The 14804-nt window shown below is 35.9% G+C and overlaps 1 protein-coding gene across 7 annotated transcripts in view; it reads right to left on the reverse strand.

Annotated features, from left to right (window-relative positions):
- IQCM (IQ motif containing M) overlaps positions 1-14804 on the reverse strand; it is a 649280-nt gene that overhangs the window by 180551 nt on the left and 453925 nt on the right. The window contains exon 14 of one of the 7 annotated variants that reach the window (XM_078445707.2): positions 9397-9803. The exons of the other annotated variants lie outside the window; for them this stretch is intronic. Coding sequence (XP_078301833.2) covers positions 9694-9803 — 110 coding nt within the window. The 3' untranslated portion in view covers positions 9397-9693. Of the gene's footprint in view, positions 1-9396; positions 9804-14804 lie in introns of those variants that run through there. 7 annotated transcript variants of the gene reach the window in all.

Raw genomic sequence — 14804 nt, forward strand, 5'->3', positions numbered from 1 at the left:
AAATATCAGTGAAGATAATTGTAATAATACTATGATTTTTTTATATATTTCATGAAATTCACATAAATCTTTTTGGAATTTCATCCTCTCAAAGGTGAGACAATCTGACATTAAAAAAATTTTTTTAATGTTTATTTATTTTTGAGATAGAGACAGAGCACGAGTGGGGGAGGTGCAGAGAGAGAGGGGGACATAGAATCTGAGGCAGGCTCCAGGATCCAAGCTGTCAGCACAGAGTCTGAGGTGGGGCTCAAACCCACGATTGGCAAGATCATGACCTGAGCCAAAGTTGAACACTTAACCAACTGAGCCACCCAGGCACCCCAGACATCTGATATTTTTTAAGTGCTTTTGTAAATTAAGTTAAAATGCTCAACATTGAAAATAGTTTCTGTGTTTGTAGTATAATATCAATATAAATTTTGTGAAGAATGAGATTACAGTAAAAACGATGCCCTTACAAAATTAAGAAATATTTGGGGGATGCTCAAATGGGATGGTATGGGAAATATTTGGGTGGCTCAGTCAGTTAAGAGGCTGATTCTTGATTTCAGCTTAGGTCATGATCTCACAACTCATGAGTTTGAGACCTGCATCAGGCTCTTTGCTAAAAGCATGGAGTCTGCTTGGGATTCTCTCTCTCTCCCTTTCTCTCCTCCCCTCCCTTACTCATGTGTGCATGCACTCTCTCTATCTATCTCAAAATAAATAAATACACTTAAAAAAGTAAATATTTGGGGCAGAAATATTCTTGGAATTAGTTGTAGTACACACATAATTCAAATTGCATATGAACAAGCTACAGTATTATGAAATAGAAGCTATAGTTGTTGAATTTCTCACACATGCACACACATGCATGCATAGACTGGTAACCTGAATTAGAATAACTGTACTACAGAGTTTGTGGGATAAAGAGATGACCAAGGGGCACCTGGGTGGCTCAGTCGGTTAAGCGTCTGACTTAGGCTCAGTTCATGATCTCGCAAGTCTGTGAGCTCTAGCCCCTCATGGGGCTCTGTGCTGACAGCTCAGAGCCTGGAGCCTGCTTCAGATTCTGTGTCTCCCTCTCTCTCTGCTCCTCCCCTACTCATGCTCTGTCTGTCTCTCAAACATAAATAAACCTTTAAAAAAAAATAAAAAAAATTTAAAAAAAGAGACTGAAACTGAAAAGATACTTCAGAATGGCAGCATGTACTTTCACTGTTGCCCATCGTCATCCTGATTTCGGAAATGTCTTGCTTTTAAAGAACTACTTTGTAAGTCAACTCCTTGTGAATCCTCTAGATTTTCTTTATTTTCTTCATAATCAATATGAAATCTTTACTAAAATTATTCAACAAAGGGAATTGTCAAAAATGCCATCTTTGAAAGACTTTGCTTAATTGCAATATATTGGAAAACAAAACTGGTAAACAGGAAGACACTGACATTTATTCATAGAAAAGCAAGACTAACTGAAATGATATCTAACATTTAATTCTGGAATTCTATAGTTTGCTTTGGAGTATCTTGACTGGTAGCAACACTATGTTATTGGAATTCTAACTATTAGTTGAATAAGTTATGTTCTGGGATGAAATGAATCTGACAAAATACCTATGATTTTACACCACCTGAAGTTGATAAAACAACCAAAAACTCATATTAACATATTTGATACACTTTTTTTCATGTGCAAACATTAAAGAATGGATGCTAACTGGAGGCTGACCATGAATATCTGTGAAAATATTGGAGTTGAAATATTTATATATTTATACAAAAAATTTTACCCTTGAGAATATTCTTCATTTGGCAGAATTTGCTCTGAGCTTACCAGATACCTTGGCATTTTTAGTGTTCTTTTAATTAAAAATAATACAATCTACAGAGAAGATTCAGTGGTAGGTGTCCATTTTTATTTTGTTAACCACAAATGCAACCTAGAAGTCTATTTCAGGCAATTTTATGAAAAAATAATAAAAGAATGAGACCATATTTGGGAAAAATACCAATGGCATTGTATTAAAGAGTCACTGCTAATTCATTAAAGTATGTGATTAAAAACGTGAATTACTACTGAAGGAGGATCCAGTCCGTTGCCTTGACTGACACCATTTTGCCTTCAACTTGTTCCTCTTAATTACTTTGTTTTTCCCTCCAGCTTATCTGTTAATTCAGGCAAGGGGCCCTGAGTACAAAATATGCAGCGATAGTAACTGAAACTACCCTCTCAAGCAATAATGGCTGCCCTGACTACATCAAGATCCTGATTGACCCCAAAGACAATGATCAGCCTAATCTTTGCTGCTCAGCTGCATGTACCCACCCATCTTTGTTCCACACTTTCATTATATAAACTTAGAAGTATTCACATCTTGAAGATAGATCCTGGGACCCTAGTCTGCTGTCTTCCCAGTATTGGCCTTACTGAAATAAATTCCTTTCTTGTTTCACCACTGCTCCTCTCTCTGCCTTCGGATTCTGTCCATGGTGAGTGGTTGTACCTGGTCGATTCTTGCACCCTTGGGCTCTGGAAACAATACCAAGACCAATTATGCTGCATCTCTTCTTTTTAATGTTCAAATAATCAATTAAAAGGTATTTTGGTATGTTACATGAAGGTATATAGATGTATGCTATTTTTATTTTGGGGAGAGAGTTTTATTTTTGAAAACAATTTTAATAGAATTATTTTATACATCCAATATAACAAAATTAGTGGGAAAATACATAATTTTAGCTATTTTTGGTACCCATTTTACTCTCACAATTGTCTCATTTTTTCATCTGCCTTTTTGTGACCTGCTACTGTCTATACATTTGCCAGCGTTTGGTGTAGGATCAAAGTCTGAAGCCTTTCATATCTCAGTAAAACCCTTGCTAGCCTGTTCAGTTTGATTGGGCAGTCCTTGGTTTAAATCCTCTTAATTCAATGGACATTTCTCAAAAACTAGTGCTAGGTTTAGGGATGTGGTATAATCTTTGCTTTCAGGAGTCTTTTTTTTCTTTTTCTGGTGAGTTAAAAGTTCTGCACATGAAACAACTCATTGAGACCAGTATACATCAGTGCAAAATAACATCATCAAGAACAAAAATAAATGGGGCAGAGAAATTCATACTGGCAGAAGGGAATAAAAGCACTAAGGATGACTGGGTTTTCTGGGAAAGGTTTGAAAGAGTAGATCTAGGACTGGTTGTCTAGATAACTAGGTAAATTTCAAACAGACAAGGAGAAAAGGGGAGAGGTGCCTTGAACTGAGGGAGGGAGGAGGCTTGCTTGCTCTGGGGTCAGCAGACTAGGCAATAAGGTGAAGGTGTATTGCAAGAAACACAGAAGGCAAGGGTACAGATAAGAACTTTAGCCGAAGGTCTAGAAGGTAAAGAACAAGGAGTGTCTAAGATTTAGTAGGAAGGCCATGCATTGCTAGATGGATTGGAGAATAGGATACTGACGTTGTAGAAAATTCAGAGACATGTTAAGAAATCTAGATTAGGAGTGATTAAGTCCTGGACTAGCAGAACGAATGTGAACGTGAAAAAGAAAGGGACAAATCCAGGAAGTGTTTTGAAGAAAAGGGAACTGGCAAGTTATCTTATGTAAGAAACATGAGTTTTTTTAAAAAATGTAATTCTTTGTGATTTAACTCAGAGACTGTGTGGGCTAACCTGGGAGTCAAGATTAAACACGAACTTTTCCTACATAAAACCTGAAATAATATACTGTATTGATATAATCATCTAGTCACAAGATGTATACTAGAAGGGAGGCTCAATATCAGTCATAACAAATACACAAAATAAAAATTCTAACAGGATTTTTTAAAGTAAAGTTGTTCTTTTTTTTTTTTAATATGAAATGTATTGTCAAATTGGTTTCCATACAACACCCAGTGCTCATCCCAACAGGTGCCCTTCTCAATTCATCACCCACCCTCCCCACCCTCCCATCCTCCCCATCAACCCTCAGTTTATTCTCAGTTTTTAAGAGTCTCTTATGCTTTGGCTCTCTCTCTCTCTAACAGGAATTTTTTGGGTTTCAATAAAGTTTGTAGTAAATCGTGACATAAATGTTACCAGGATGCCCCTCAGTTGGTTTGCACAATGTCTGAGGCTCCCAGCATTAGTCACTCACAGTTGACAGGCCTTGTTAAAATGCAAACAAGGTAATACATGAAGCCATTAGGATCCATTAACACCTTGAACCAATTTAATTGATCAAATTAGCTAACCTGTTCTAAAGCATGAGGAAAAGAAGGATGCAAGCAAGGACAGCAGGGAGATTTTTTATGTGGGGGAAGAGAGAATACTAGAGAAGTCATTCAGCATCAGGCACCTACAGCATGTGCTGTTTGTGATGTTGCCTAGTTTGGCCCTGCATTGTGGATCGTTCTTTCTAGAAAAATCCACACATTTTTGTCTTCTATGGAGGTAATAAGGAATAGGATAAAGGAAGATTGGGCTGGGAATCAGAAGATCCGATGCCAATCCCAGCTCAGACAATAAATTGCTGTATGACCTTACTTAACCCTTGACTTCAGCTTTTATTTTTATAAAATGAGGGCTTTCGACCATTTAAGTAATGCCTGCTCCAGCTACTCAATTCTATAAAATAGTTACATTTTTATTTTCACAGGGTTTTTTGTTGGTGCTTTTCTTTTAGGATAAGGGAGTTTTATAAATAAGAAAAACTCAGTTTTATCAAGAATATCACCTATTTAAGATTCTGAAGCATCAATGATGTTTCAAAGACATATTTTGAGGCTCTTTTACAGATTAGCCTGATATCTTGGTTTATGATGAAAATCTATAGGACCTGTATTTGCATAAGGCAGTATCAGTTTTCCTCAAAGCCATATTTCACTTATTACAGCATCCCAAAATGTATGTTCCATTAGTCATCTAACTATATGAGAGATTTTACTTCCAGACTAACCACTGCATCATTGAAACAGTACAAAATTTACAAATAGTTTAGTCTTTAATATACATGTCAAAATGCAGAAAGATTAAAGTGATAAATCTCATCCTATTCTATCCCTTTCATTTTTGTGGATTATATACAACTGTCAAGCTTCTGGAGTTTCATCAAATTATCATCCTGCTATCAAAAATAAAGTTACTTTTCTGATATCCTTGGCTTTTCTACTATAGAGGATTACTTATAGGAATATTATTTAAGGTATCAAATATGCTTTCAACTAAGATGAAGCTGCCATGACATGCAGGAGGAAAAATGGAGCTGGGATTTTTTGGGACAATGAGACATGCTAGGAGGTCAGATATCTGGCCTTTATGCTTATGGAGTACATCCCAAATCTTCATTTTGAAAAATGCATCTTACTTCTAAATACCTTTATATTGGTGGAGACTTTACTGATGAGCATTATTTAGTAAAGAGGGAGAAAAGGAAAGAAGAAGGGAAGAGAGGAAGAAAGGAAAGAAGAAAGGGAGGCAGGAGGAAAGAAGGAAAATAAATGGTTTAGGGTTCTCAGTTGAACAAGTAGTTTCTGGCAGCCTATTTTCTCCAGACTGAAAATCAGTGGTCTTTTATATAAAAAGAATGGCTCCTATCTGGGCACCTGGATGGCTCAGTCAGTTAAGAATCCAACTCTTGATATTGGCTCAGGTCATGATCTCATGGTTAGTCAGGTCAAGCCCCACACTGGGCTCCATGCTGACATTGTTGATCCTGCTTGGGATTTTCTCTCTCCCTCTCTCTCTGCCCCTCCCACACACACTCTCTCTCTCACACAAAACAAATAAGTAAACTTTAAAAAAATGGTTCCTATCAACATATTACTGAAAAGTATTTACTTAACAATTTTTATTTGAATAACAAAACCAAAACAAAATAAAACCCAAAGTTCTTCAATTTCAGGAAAGAAAAACACATACCTAAGAAATGAAAAAAAAAAAGTTTCCCTTTAAACTGATGCTAGATGTTTGCAGGATTCTTGATGAATCATACAAGGGATTAACATCACAATATTGGAAAACTAATGACTGGATTATTTGGATACTTTTATAATAAAATGTTAAACCACAATGATGACCATCCAAGTAAAGCCATTTGAAATTTTTCTTGTTTCCCTAAAATAATGACGAATGCAATCTAATCCCTGTGGCAGAAAAGGACATATTCTCTTCTTGAATGTAAAACTAGTCCACATTTCCTAGCCCCCTTGAATTTCACTGGAGCCAGGTGACAAGTTGTCTCCAAAAGAATGTGAACAGAAGTGATGATGTGTTCCAAGTTCAGAGTGAAGCAGTTAAGATATGGGTGTGTTTTCTCCACATTCTCTTTTTTGTCTATTGCATGAATGTGAAGACTGTGGTAGTGGCCCTAAGGAGTGGCAAAACTATTAAGAGGGAAAAAGACCGAATCTCTGGAAAACTGCACGGGCCTGCTGACTTGGGCTGGCTTGTGAAGTAAGCAAAAAAGATATTATTACTTTAAGCCAATGGGATTTTTAGGATTGTTTTTCAAAGCTGTTAACCTGCCCTGACTGATACACTTCTCTGAACATACTTTGGGAGAAAGCAGTTAATATAAAAATTTGGTCTACCTACTGTTGAAATAAATTTCTAGACCCAAGATAGAGCCACTCCTGCCTGAGGTGCCATCTAAGCAAACTGAAACTTAGATAACTTTCATGTTCCTGTCAATGCTCCACTTGACCAAAGAAATACAGTGTATGACTTCAGCTGATCCCTAAATGCCAAACCAACTCTGGACTCTCCTTATTCCTTATTCCTTCTCACCCCAACCAAGGTCGACCATGTGGCACCAGACAGATAGCTCCTATTTTTCTCTTCCTTGTTCTTTATTCTTTATCCTGTAAAAGTTTCTTGCCTTCCACCCCATTTTGCAGTTCTCTGAATGGAGAATATTCACCTTCTGTCTTAATAATTGTCTACATGGTCTTCTTTAATAATTTTTCACTGTCAAAGTTTCCACAATTCAAATTTATGTGAAAGCATACCACAAATACTAAAGCATTTTGCAAATTTAATATAGGATTGTTATTAACAGCATTAATAAAAATTTTAATAGAGAATTCGGTATTTCAGTTGTATATTTTGGAGTGGAAGTTGGGAAAAGAAGTGGATAGACATATAAGAATCCCCTTAAATCTGAATTTTATTTATTTTTTAATTTTTTAAGCATATTTACTTTGAGAGAGACAGAGAGAGAGAGAGACCGCCCACAAGTGGGAGAGGGGCAGAGAGAGATGGAGAGAGGGAATCCCAAGCAGGCTCCACTCTGCCAATGCACAGCCAGACACACAGCTTGATCCCACAAACTGAGATCAGGACCTGAGCTGAAATCAAGAGTCATAAACTTAACCAACTGAGCTACACAGGCGCCCCTGAATTTTCTGAGAGGTACTTCATGCTGAAGGATCACAGCTTCATTAGTACTCTAATAGCTGAACTTATTAAGAAAAATATAGACTCATAAGAAAATGTAAAACATAAGACATAGGCGACTAAAAGATGTAACAAAGCTGAATCTTGACTTTTCATTGTTTCTGGATTTTTTTTTTTCCTAATGCACTTTTATTTAATTTGGCTTAGCTATTTTACAGATTGTATTACTCTAGTCAGAAGCAGTGTTTTAGAACTCAGCTGGGTCACAGGAACTTTCTCACCACTCCATTCTAATTTGCAGTTTTGCTATAATAAAAGGCCCAAATATATTGCTACTGTCTAGACGTTTTATCTGAAACAAGTGTCCTTTGTAGTCTCAGAGGACTTTTCTATTTTATTTCCAGTAAATCAAAGTCTGTGAAGAGCTTCGGTTCTTATTAAGACATACCCTTCACAGTCCAGTGACTGCCAACAGTAGCAAGCCATTGACAGTTCATTTACATATAAGTGATGACTTCCATCAGGTAGTTGGCTCAAAAACACAATGGACATTTAGAGCATATCCAATATTTCTTGTTCTTTGATGAGCACCAAGTGCCAATTTTTATATAGAAACTAACTATTGAGAAGTGAAGGCTTCTTTTCCCTGACCTTACGCTGTCTCCTGCAGCTCCACAGTGACATATTGTCACTGAACTTTAATGTAGGATCACATCTCTGAAAGACATTCAGTAGCCCTACCTCAGTTTGCTAAAAATAAAGAATAATAGTCAAATGTGGGAAACAGGAGATAAGAACAATTATCACATTTTGTTAAAGGAAAAATAAACTTCTATATTCTGCCCCCAACTGTCATAATCATACCTTAATTTTTATGTTTTATTTTTACAGGGTAATATTGATGCTTTTTTCTATTAATTGTTTTCTCTTATAAATATATTTGCCATTTGAAATAGTGACACCCATTACACAACACTCATTAGGAAATCCTGTATTTTAGTTTGTAGGTGCCTTTCATTATAATTCTATGGTTTTGCTCCCAATTTTTTCTTGAATAGTGGTAGCAGAAATCCAGCCAAATTTTCATCCTAATAATGCTATAAAAAGGAGCAGGCTGATGATCTGTTACCACACTGGAACTCAACTCATGTGTGATTTTTTTCTTTTCTTTTTTTTCTTTTTTTATTGTGCGCTTTCCAGATTTTTTTAGTCTTGAAATAAAGAAAAATGTTTTTCTTTAAAATGAAACACTTTCAATTACCAACAGGGAGAATTTGGATAATTTAATTTCACAAATAAGCTAATGTGTATATTTTAGCTCGTAATCATTTACCCTCACCCCTCCCCACCTCTAGCCCCACCCCCATCAAGTGTTTTACTGAAAACATTTTCTGGTTAGAGGATTAGCATGTTTTTTAGCCCAGCTTGGTTCTGGTTTTGGTGAGGCCCTGACTTAACATGATTTTTGTAACTGGCTTTTCTAAACATTTTATTCTAATAACTTCCACATGGGTTCTACAGTAAACTTTACTGAATCAAGTATCCTGAGAGAGATTTTATTCTTAAACCAGAGTTGATTACAGAAGTCACAGATCACAGGTAAGAACCGAAAAAATGAAACACATGTAGTTCCCACCTCTATTCATATCTAGTCTCTATGTTAGGTACACATTCTGTTCCTTCACTTATTTCTCCAACTGCATTCAGAAGGAGGAAGTAGAGGAGGGAAGAATTGATAGATAACCTGATGGATGGAAGGATGGATGGATGGATGGATGGATAGATAGATAGACAGATAATATTAAATGCAAGATTCTTAAGAAACTGGTGTTGTCCAACTGTGCCTCAAATCCTTTCTGAACTAAGGCAAGCAACTCAGGAACACTATATGTTGACTTCCAGTTTTTCACAAGTGAGGAATGACAATAGGGAAAAATAATACTAGACTACACTAATAAAGTCATATAGTTTAAAATACATTTTGAGAAACAATTTCCAAAAAATTTAAGAGAGTTTTTAGAAACAAAAATTGTAAAGTCTCTTTATGGCATTTATTGGTAATGGAACAACATAAATTAAAGTTCAACAAAAGGAACACTTGACACTAAGAGGTTTCAACTTCATTATGATAAGAGTAGCTTTTAGTGAAGAAGAGCCAGTGAATGGTTCATCCAAAGATATTTTGAAATTATAAACTGACTTGTTGAAATCCTTCTTTTGATATCCAAAGATGCTTGTCATTTTTTCCTGTTGATATATAATTAATCCATGGTCGATGTTAATGTATCTTTGGGTAGAAAGGTTCAACTCTTAAGATAATAACATTGTGTTGAAACATTATTCTACTTCTTTTGATAAATGTCTCATTTTCCTTTCTCTTATAGATCTGGATACTAACTTTCCAACAATCCGGATGTTAGCTCTTTTGAGTATTGGATGTCCGTTCACTATAAGACAAATATATACTACATTAATATATTTTCAAATAATATGACAATGTGCCATGCTTTTGAAATCATAAAATATTATAGGAAATAAATTATAGTTGTTCTAGAACATTAAAAAGTTTGAGTTGGACACATTTCTTTCAGGTATATTGTACTACATTATATATCATGACAAGAGACTCAGCAAGAGTTACTATAAAACCAAACAGCTGAGAGAAGGGATGACAGAACCTGGATCCCAACATACAGTGTACTTCAAATAAGTTAGATGCAGCATATGTTTGATCATAAGAGCAACAGTATTATTATTATTTTTTACAATACAACATACTCAGTTCTGATATGGGTATTCAAATCAATGTAAACTATTTACATAGATTGCTTGTACTAGATTCATCTTTGGATAAAATGACTTTCCAAATGAGAAACAAAAGCCATAGATTTAATGTGTCTACCATGATACACACACTAATTTACAGATATGGTAGTATGTTTTTGCCTTTCAGGACCTATTGCTGTTATGAAGCAAAAACAACCAAAAAATAGTTTAAGTTATGAGGAGAACAATCCACGTTACTACAAGGAATTTAATGACTTGATGTGTTGCAAAAGAAGTATCAGGGCACTGTTGCTGTTTTATGTTATCTATATTGCCATTAGACAAATACCAAGGCTTCTAATAACATAAATAAATTATACCACATTTGGAGTATTTATAAAATAATTAGTAATTATCATTCCAATTGTGATTGTTGGTAGCCACCAACTGGTGTTCTAATCTAGTAGTTATATAAGATAAGCATGTTAGTTCTAAAGATAAGATCTCAGGAAAAAAATGATTTCCTGTTGTGAATGTTTTTTAATTATATACAATACCAACCATACATTTCATCAGACAGAAGACAGTTAAAATATAGGATTTCTCAAATTACTTAAAATAGAAAAAATAGTGAAGATAATGGTCCAAGATCTTGTTTCTACACATTTTTCAGTGAATCCAGACTTAGTGCTCAACCTTAGTTTCCTTATTTTTGAAGTGGGGATAATATCTATCTTGTTCAGTTGTTGAAAGGATCCAAAAAAACCATATATCAAAAGACATATGTTTAATAATGTATTAATATTTACCTTTTATTTATAATAAATATACCATACTAATGCAAGGTGTTAATAATTAGAAATGGGAGAAGGGGGTGTAAGGAGGTATATGGGAGCACTTTCTACTTTCCACCAATATTTCTATAATCCTAAAACTCCTAAAACAATAAAGTCTATTAGTTTAAAAAAAAGATATGTCTGATACTTCATAAATATTCAAGATACAGTTGCTGTATTGTGATTACATACACCATGATGTTATAATGTATAACCTTTATAAAGATATTTCACTAACAATTATGTGAGATAATAGAAAAAATATATTGGTCTCTGCCTTCTGATTCTTGGCACTGAACTACTAAAACCTTTGTAATTTTCTAAGTGATAAAAGCACTAGGAGCATCTTTTGCCCTAATGAAGTGACTCTGAGTGAACTCTTGGGTGGCTGCTGGATGAGAGATGGATCCAGGACACCCAGTTAGTATCCAAGAATTACTTGTTGGTGTAAGGGAAAAATTCACACACGGATGACCAGAATCTTAGTTGGTGATCAGGAGTGGGAATAGGAGTGGAATCCTAAATTTTATAATCCATTATTTTATAAATGTTTCAATTAAATAAAGGATCATTTAATTTTAGGAAGAATAAAAATATAAGTATACATGATATATTTTTAACCTTTCAAAGTAAATATCCTTGACCTTCATTTTCATCATATAGCAGAGAACAATCCTTTTGATTAAAACAAGTCAAATCTTGAATAAAATATTATATGTATTTTAACTGCATTGCTAAGCTGGCAGAGAAGTAGGAAAATGCAGAGGCCAAAAAGAAAGTAAGATAGTAATCTATAGTGGATATTTGAGTGCCAAAATCAGTTTTGTTTTGTTTTGTTTTGTTGGACTGAGGTTTTCTGCAGAACCCTGGATACCTGAACTTTATTCAGCCTTATGAGGGGAGTGGGGACAGGAGATAAAGCATATGGTCCATTCAAAATGGGGAGTTCATCAGGAGACCACAATGAAGGGGTGGGGCCCTAGAGGGATACAGCATCAGAGTAGGCAGAATGATGTTAAAAAAGAGAGAAGGAAGGGAAGGGAAAGAAAAGGAAGGGAAGGGAAGGGAAGGGAAGGGAGGGGAGAGGTGGGCAGAGCAGAGCAGGGCATGGAAAGAATAGGAAGGGAAGCAGAGGGGAAGAAAGAGAAGGACGGGGGAAGGGTGAGCATCTGGGAAAGGAAGGGAAGGGGAGGGAAGAGGAGAGGAGGGAAGGGGAGGAAAAGGAAGGAGAGTGGAGGGTGGGGTGGTGGGGAAAGGAAAAGGAAAAGAACACTTCAAAGAAAAACATCCAGGGAACTTTCCTATCTCTGTGAGGCTGGTAGATACAACTGAACCCCAAGCCTGGCCCTGGTTTGATGTTCCAGTTCATGTCACCTGTGTGGTCCAAAAAAATTTCAGTAAGTGTAGAGTTTGTTGGTCTGCCAACAAACCCCTGTTGTTGGAAAAACCCCTATAGAAGAAAGCACCTTCAACCAAGGCTTTTAAAATACATCACAAAAACATACGTTATCAAATGCCTATATGTTACAAAGTTATTTTAAATGGAAAAACAGATTACAAAGCAGTATCCACAAAATGATCCCAGTTTTTAAAAAAAATTATATGCGTGGGGCAACACCCACAATATTAAAAGAGCAACATGTTAATAGTGAGTGGAAATATAATTTAGCTTTAGTTCTGTTTGTTTATCCATATTTTTTGAACAGAACATACCATTTATGTAAAAATAACAATGTTAGAGGTCTTCAAGTTTCTAGATTGAAATATATAATACAAAGTCATTTTTATTGTAATGAATAAATAATCATGAGTTAGATATCTTTGTTTATACTTCAATAATTTAAAGAAATGATTCAAATTGGAGAATTATTCAAATTAAATAGATAATATGCTGAAAATATGCATTTCATTAGCTGCATTTTTAGGAAAGGATACTAAAATTCTCTCAAAGATTGAAAGTATGCTTTGCCCTCTGTTTTCTTTTTAACCACCTCCAGACTTTCAGGTTCACAAATCTATTTCATTATTTTTCATGCAATCTCTCTGACCTCTTCAAGGATATGTATTATTCTACACTATTGGCTACCTCCTGTGAATGCTTCAAAATGAACCTTTGAAAGGAACTTGGAAAGAAAATGAATGTGGATTATGTAAAAAGTAAAATATACATTTATGTCACTGAGTATCAGTAGAACCCTGTTTGTGCAGGGTCATGCTAAGTGTTATGAGGTGATGTAGAGGGCACCAGCTTAGACCTTTCTGAGTCTTCATTTCCTAACCCACAAACAAACCAAAAACAATAAACAAACAAACAAAACCCAGTAATTTTATGTTACTCATAGAGATTTAGCTATAAAAAATAAATGAAAGCAACTACCTAACATGGTATCACAGCCCTGCCCACCAGCAAGATTATCAGAGCCTATAAATAGCACAAATATAGTCCTAGATGACAAACAATTAAGGACATATTTAAGTTGATACATTTGATGCTAGTATATGGCAGGGTCCAAGTTTGAACCTGCATGTTGTGCACTTTAGAATTTCAAACAGGTGTATGTCCAGAAGACTGGCAGAACAAATCCTCCAAGGACCTTTCTGTAAAGAAAGCAAGAAATCCTCTTGGGGAAAATCTCTTAATACAGGAAGAGTTAGCTGAATATTCCGTCTTGGTCTATGAAGACAGTGGCAGCTGGCAGGGATGGGTATATTTACGTAATTTGAATTGCCTCTTGCTAAGATGATTTTGCTTTGACTTTCCACTTCCTTATTCCCTATCCATCCCTTCCCTCTCCCCCCCATGGCCCCCCCACCTCCCATCTGGATACTCTGTGGGAGATACTTTGTGGGAGAAAGGCCCCAGTGAGAAAATGACAAGGGAACTGAAAAAGCTGTTTTCCTACACCATGCCCTTGGGATGCTGAGAGCACAGGGCATCAATACTGAGATTGAGGTAATGGTGGTTCAAAGTCCAAGGGAGAAGTTTTTCTTTCTGCAGGTTGGAATCAGCATGGCATGGCCTGCATAGGTGCTGACAGCAATGGCAGCAGTAAGACACCTTTGCTAGGCTTCCTGCACTTCAGAGTGACAGCAGAGTGTAGAAGTCTATTTTTAGCCTAGAGTTGGGTATTTATGAGCACATGTGAGACATCCTAGAAATAACCAATTATGAGGACTGCTTTCAAAGAAATAACAGACTGCATAAAAGTAGGTAGAAAATTCTATGTGACTACCTTTGTGACTATACATGTATCTACATATACATATGTGTGCATATATGTGGTTGGATATTGTTTTGAAATATTAAAGGTTGGCTTTCGACTCTTCACCTCTCTTAGCTCCTGGTTCTGCCATTCAGGCAATAGTAATGGTTTCCTTGAGGGTGACTGAAAATAAATCACCTCATTTCTGACACTTACCAGTTTGAAACAAGGAAAAATTATGTAAATAGGTAACAAATATTCCATTATTGAGTTTTTAAATAGTTGGGTTCCTCTTTGTAATCTATAAAAAAATATATAAAACAGGAGCACCTGGGTGGCTCAGTCAGCTAAGCATCCGACTCTTGATTTCTGCTTAGGTCATGATCTCACCATCGTGAGATCAAGCCCTGCATTGGGCTCTGTGCTAGGTGTGGAAACTGCTTGGGATTCCCTCTCCCTCTCTTTGCACTTCCCCTGCCTTTCAAAATAAATAGATAAACCTAAAAAGTGAAAAAGAATTGGACTAGCAAACTGGAGGGGAACAAAAGAAAAGTTATTGATGCTCTCATGAGAAAGGGCCAGGCAGCCTTTCCCCTTGTACCTTGCCCTGAGGGAATGGAAAAATGGAAATCTCAATGACAGA

This window comes from Panthera onca, chromosome B1 (assembly GCF_046562875.1).
Source record: "Panthera onca isolate mPanOnc1 chromosome B1, mPanOnc1 haplotype 2, whole genome shotgun sequence".
NCBI classification, from domain to species: Eukaryota; Metazoa; Chordata; class Mammalia; order Carnivora; family Felidae; genus Panthera; species Panthera onca.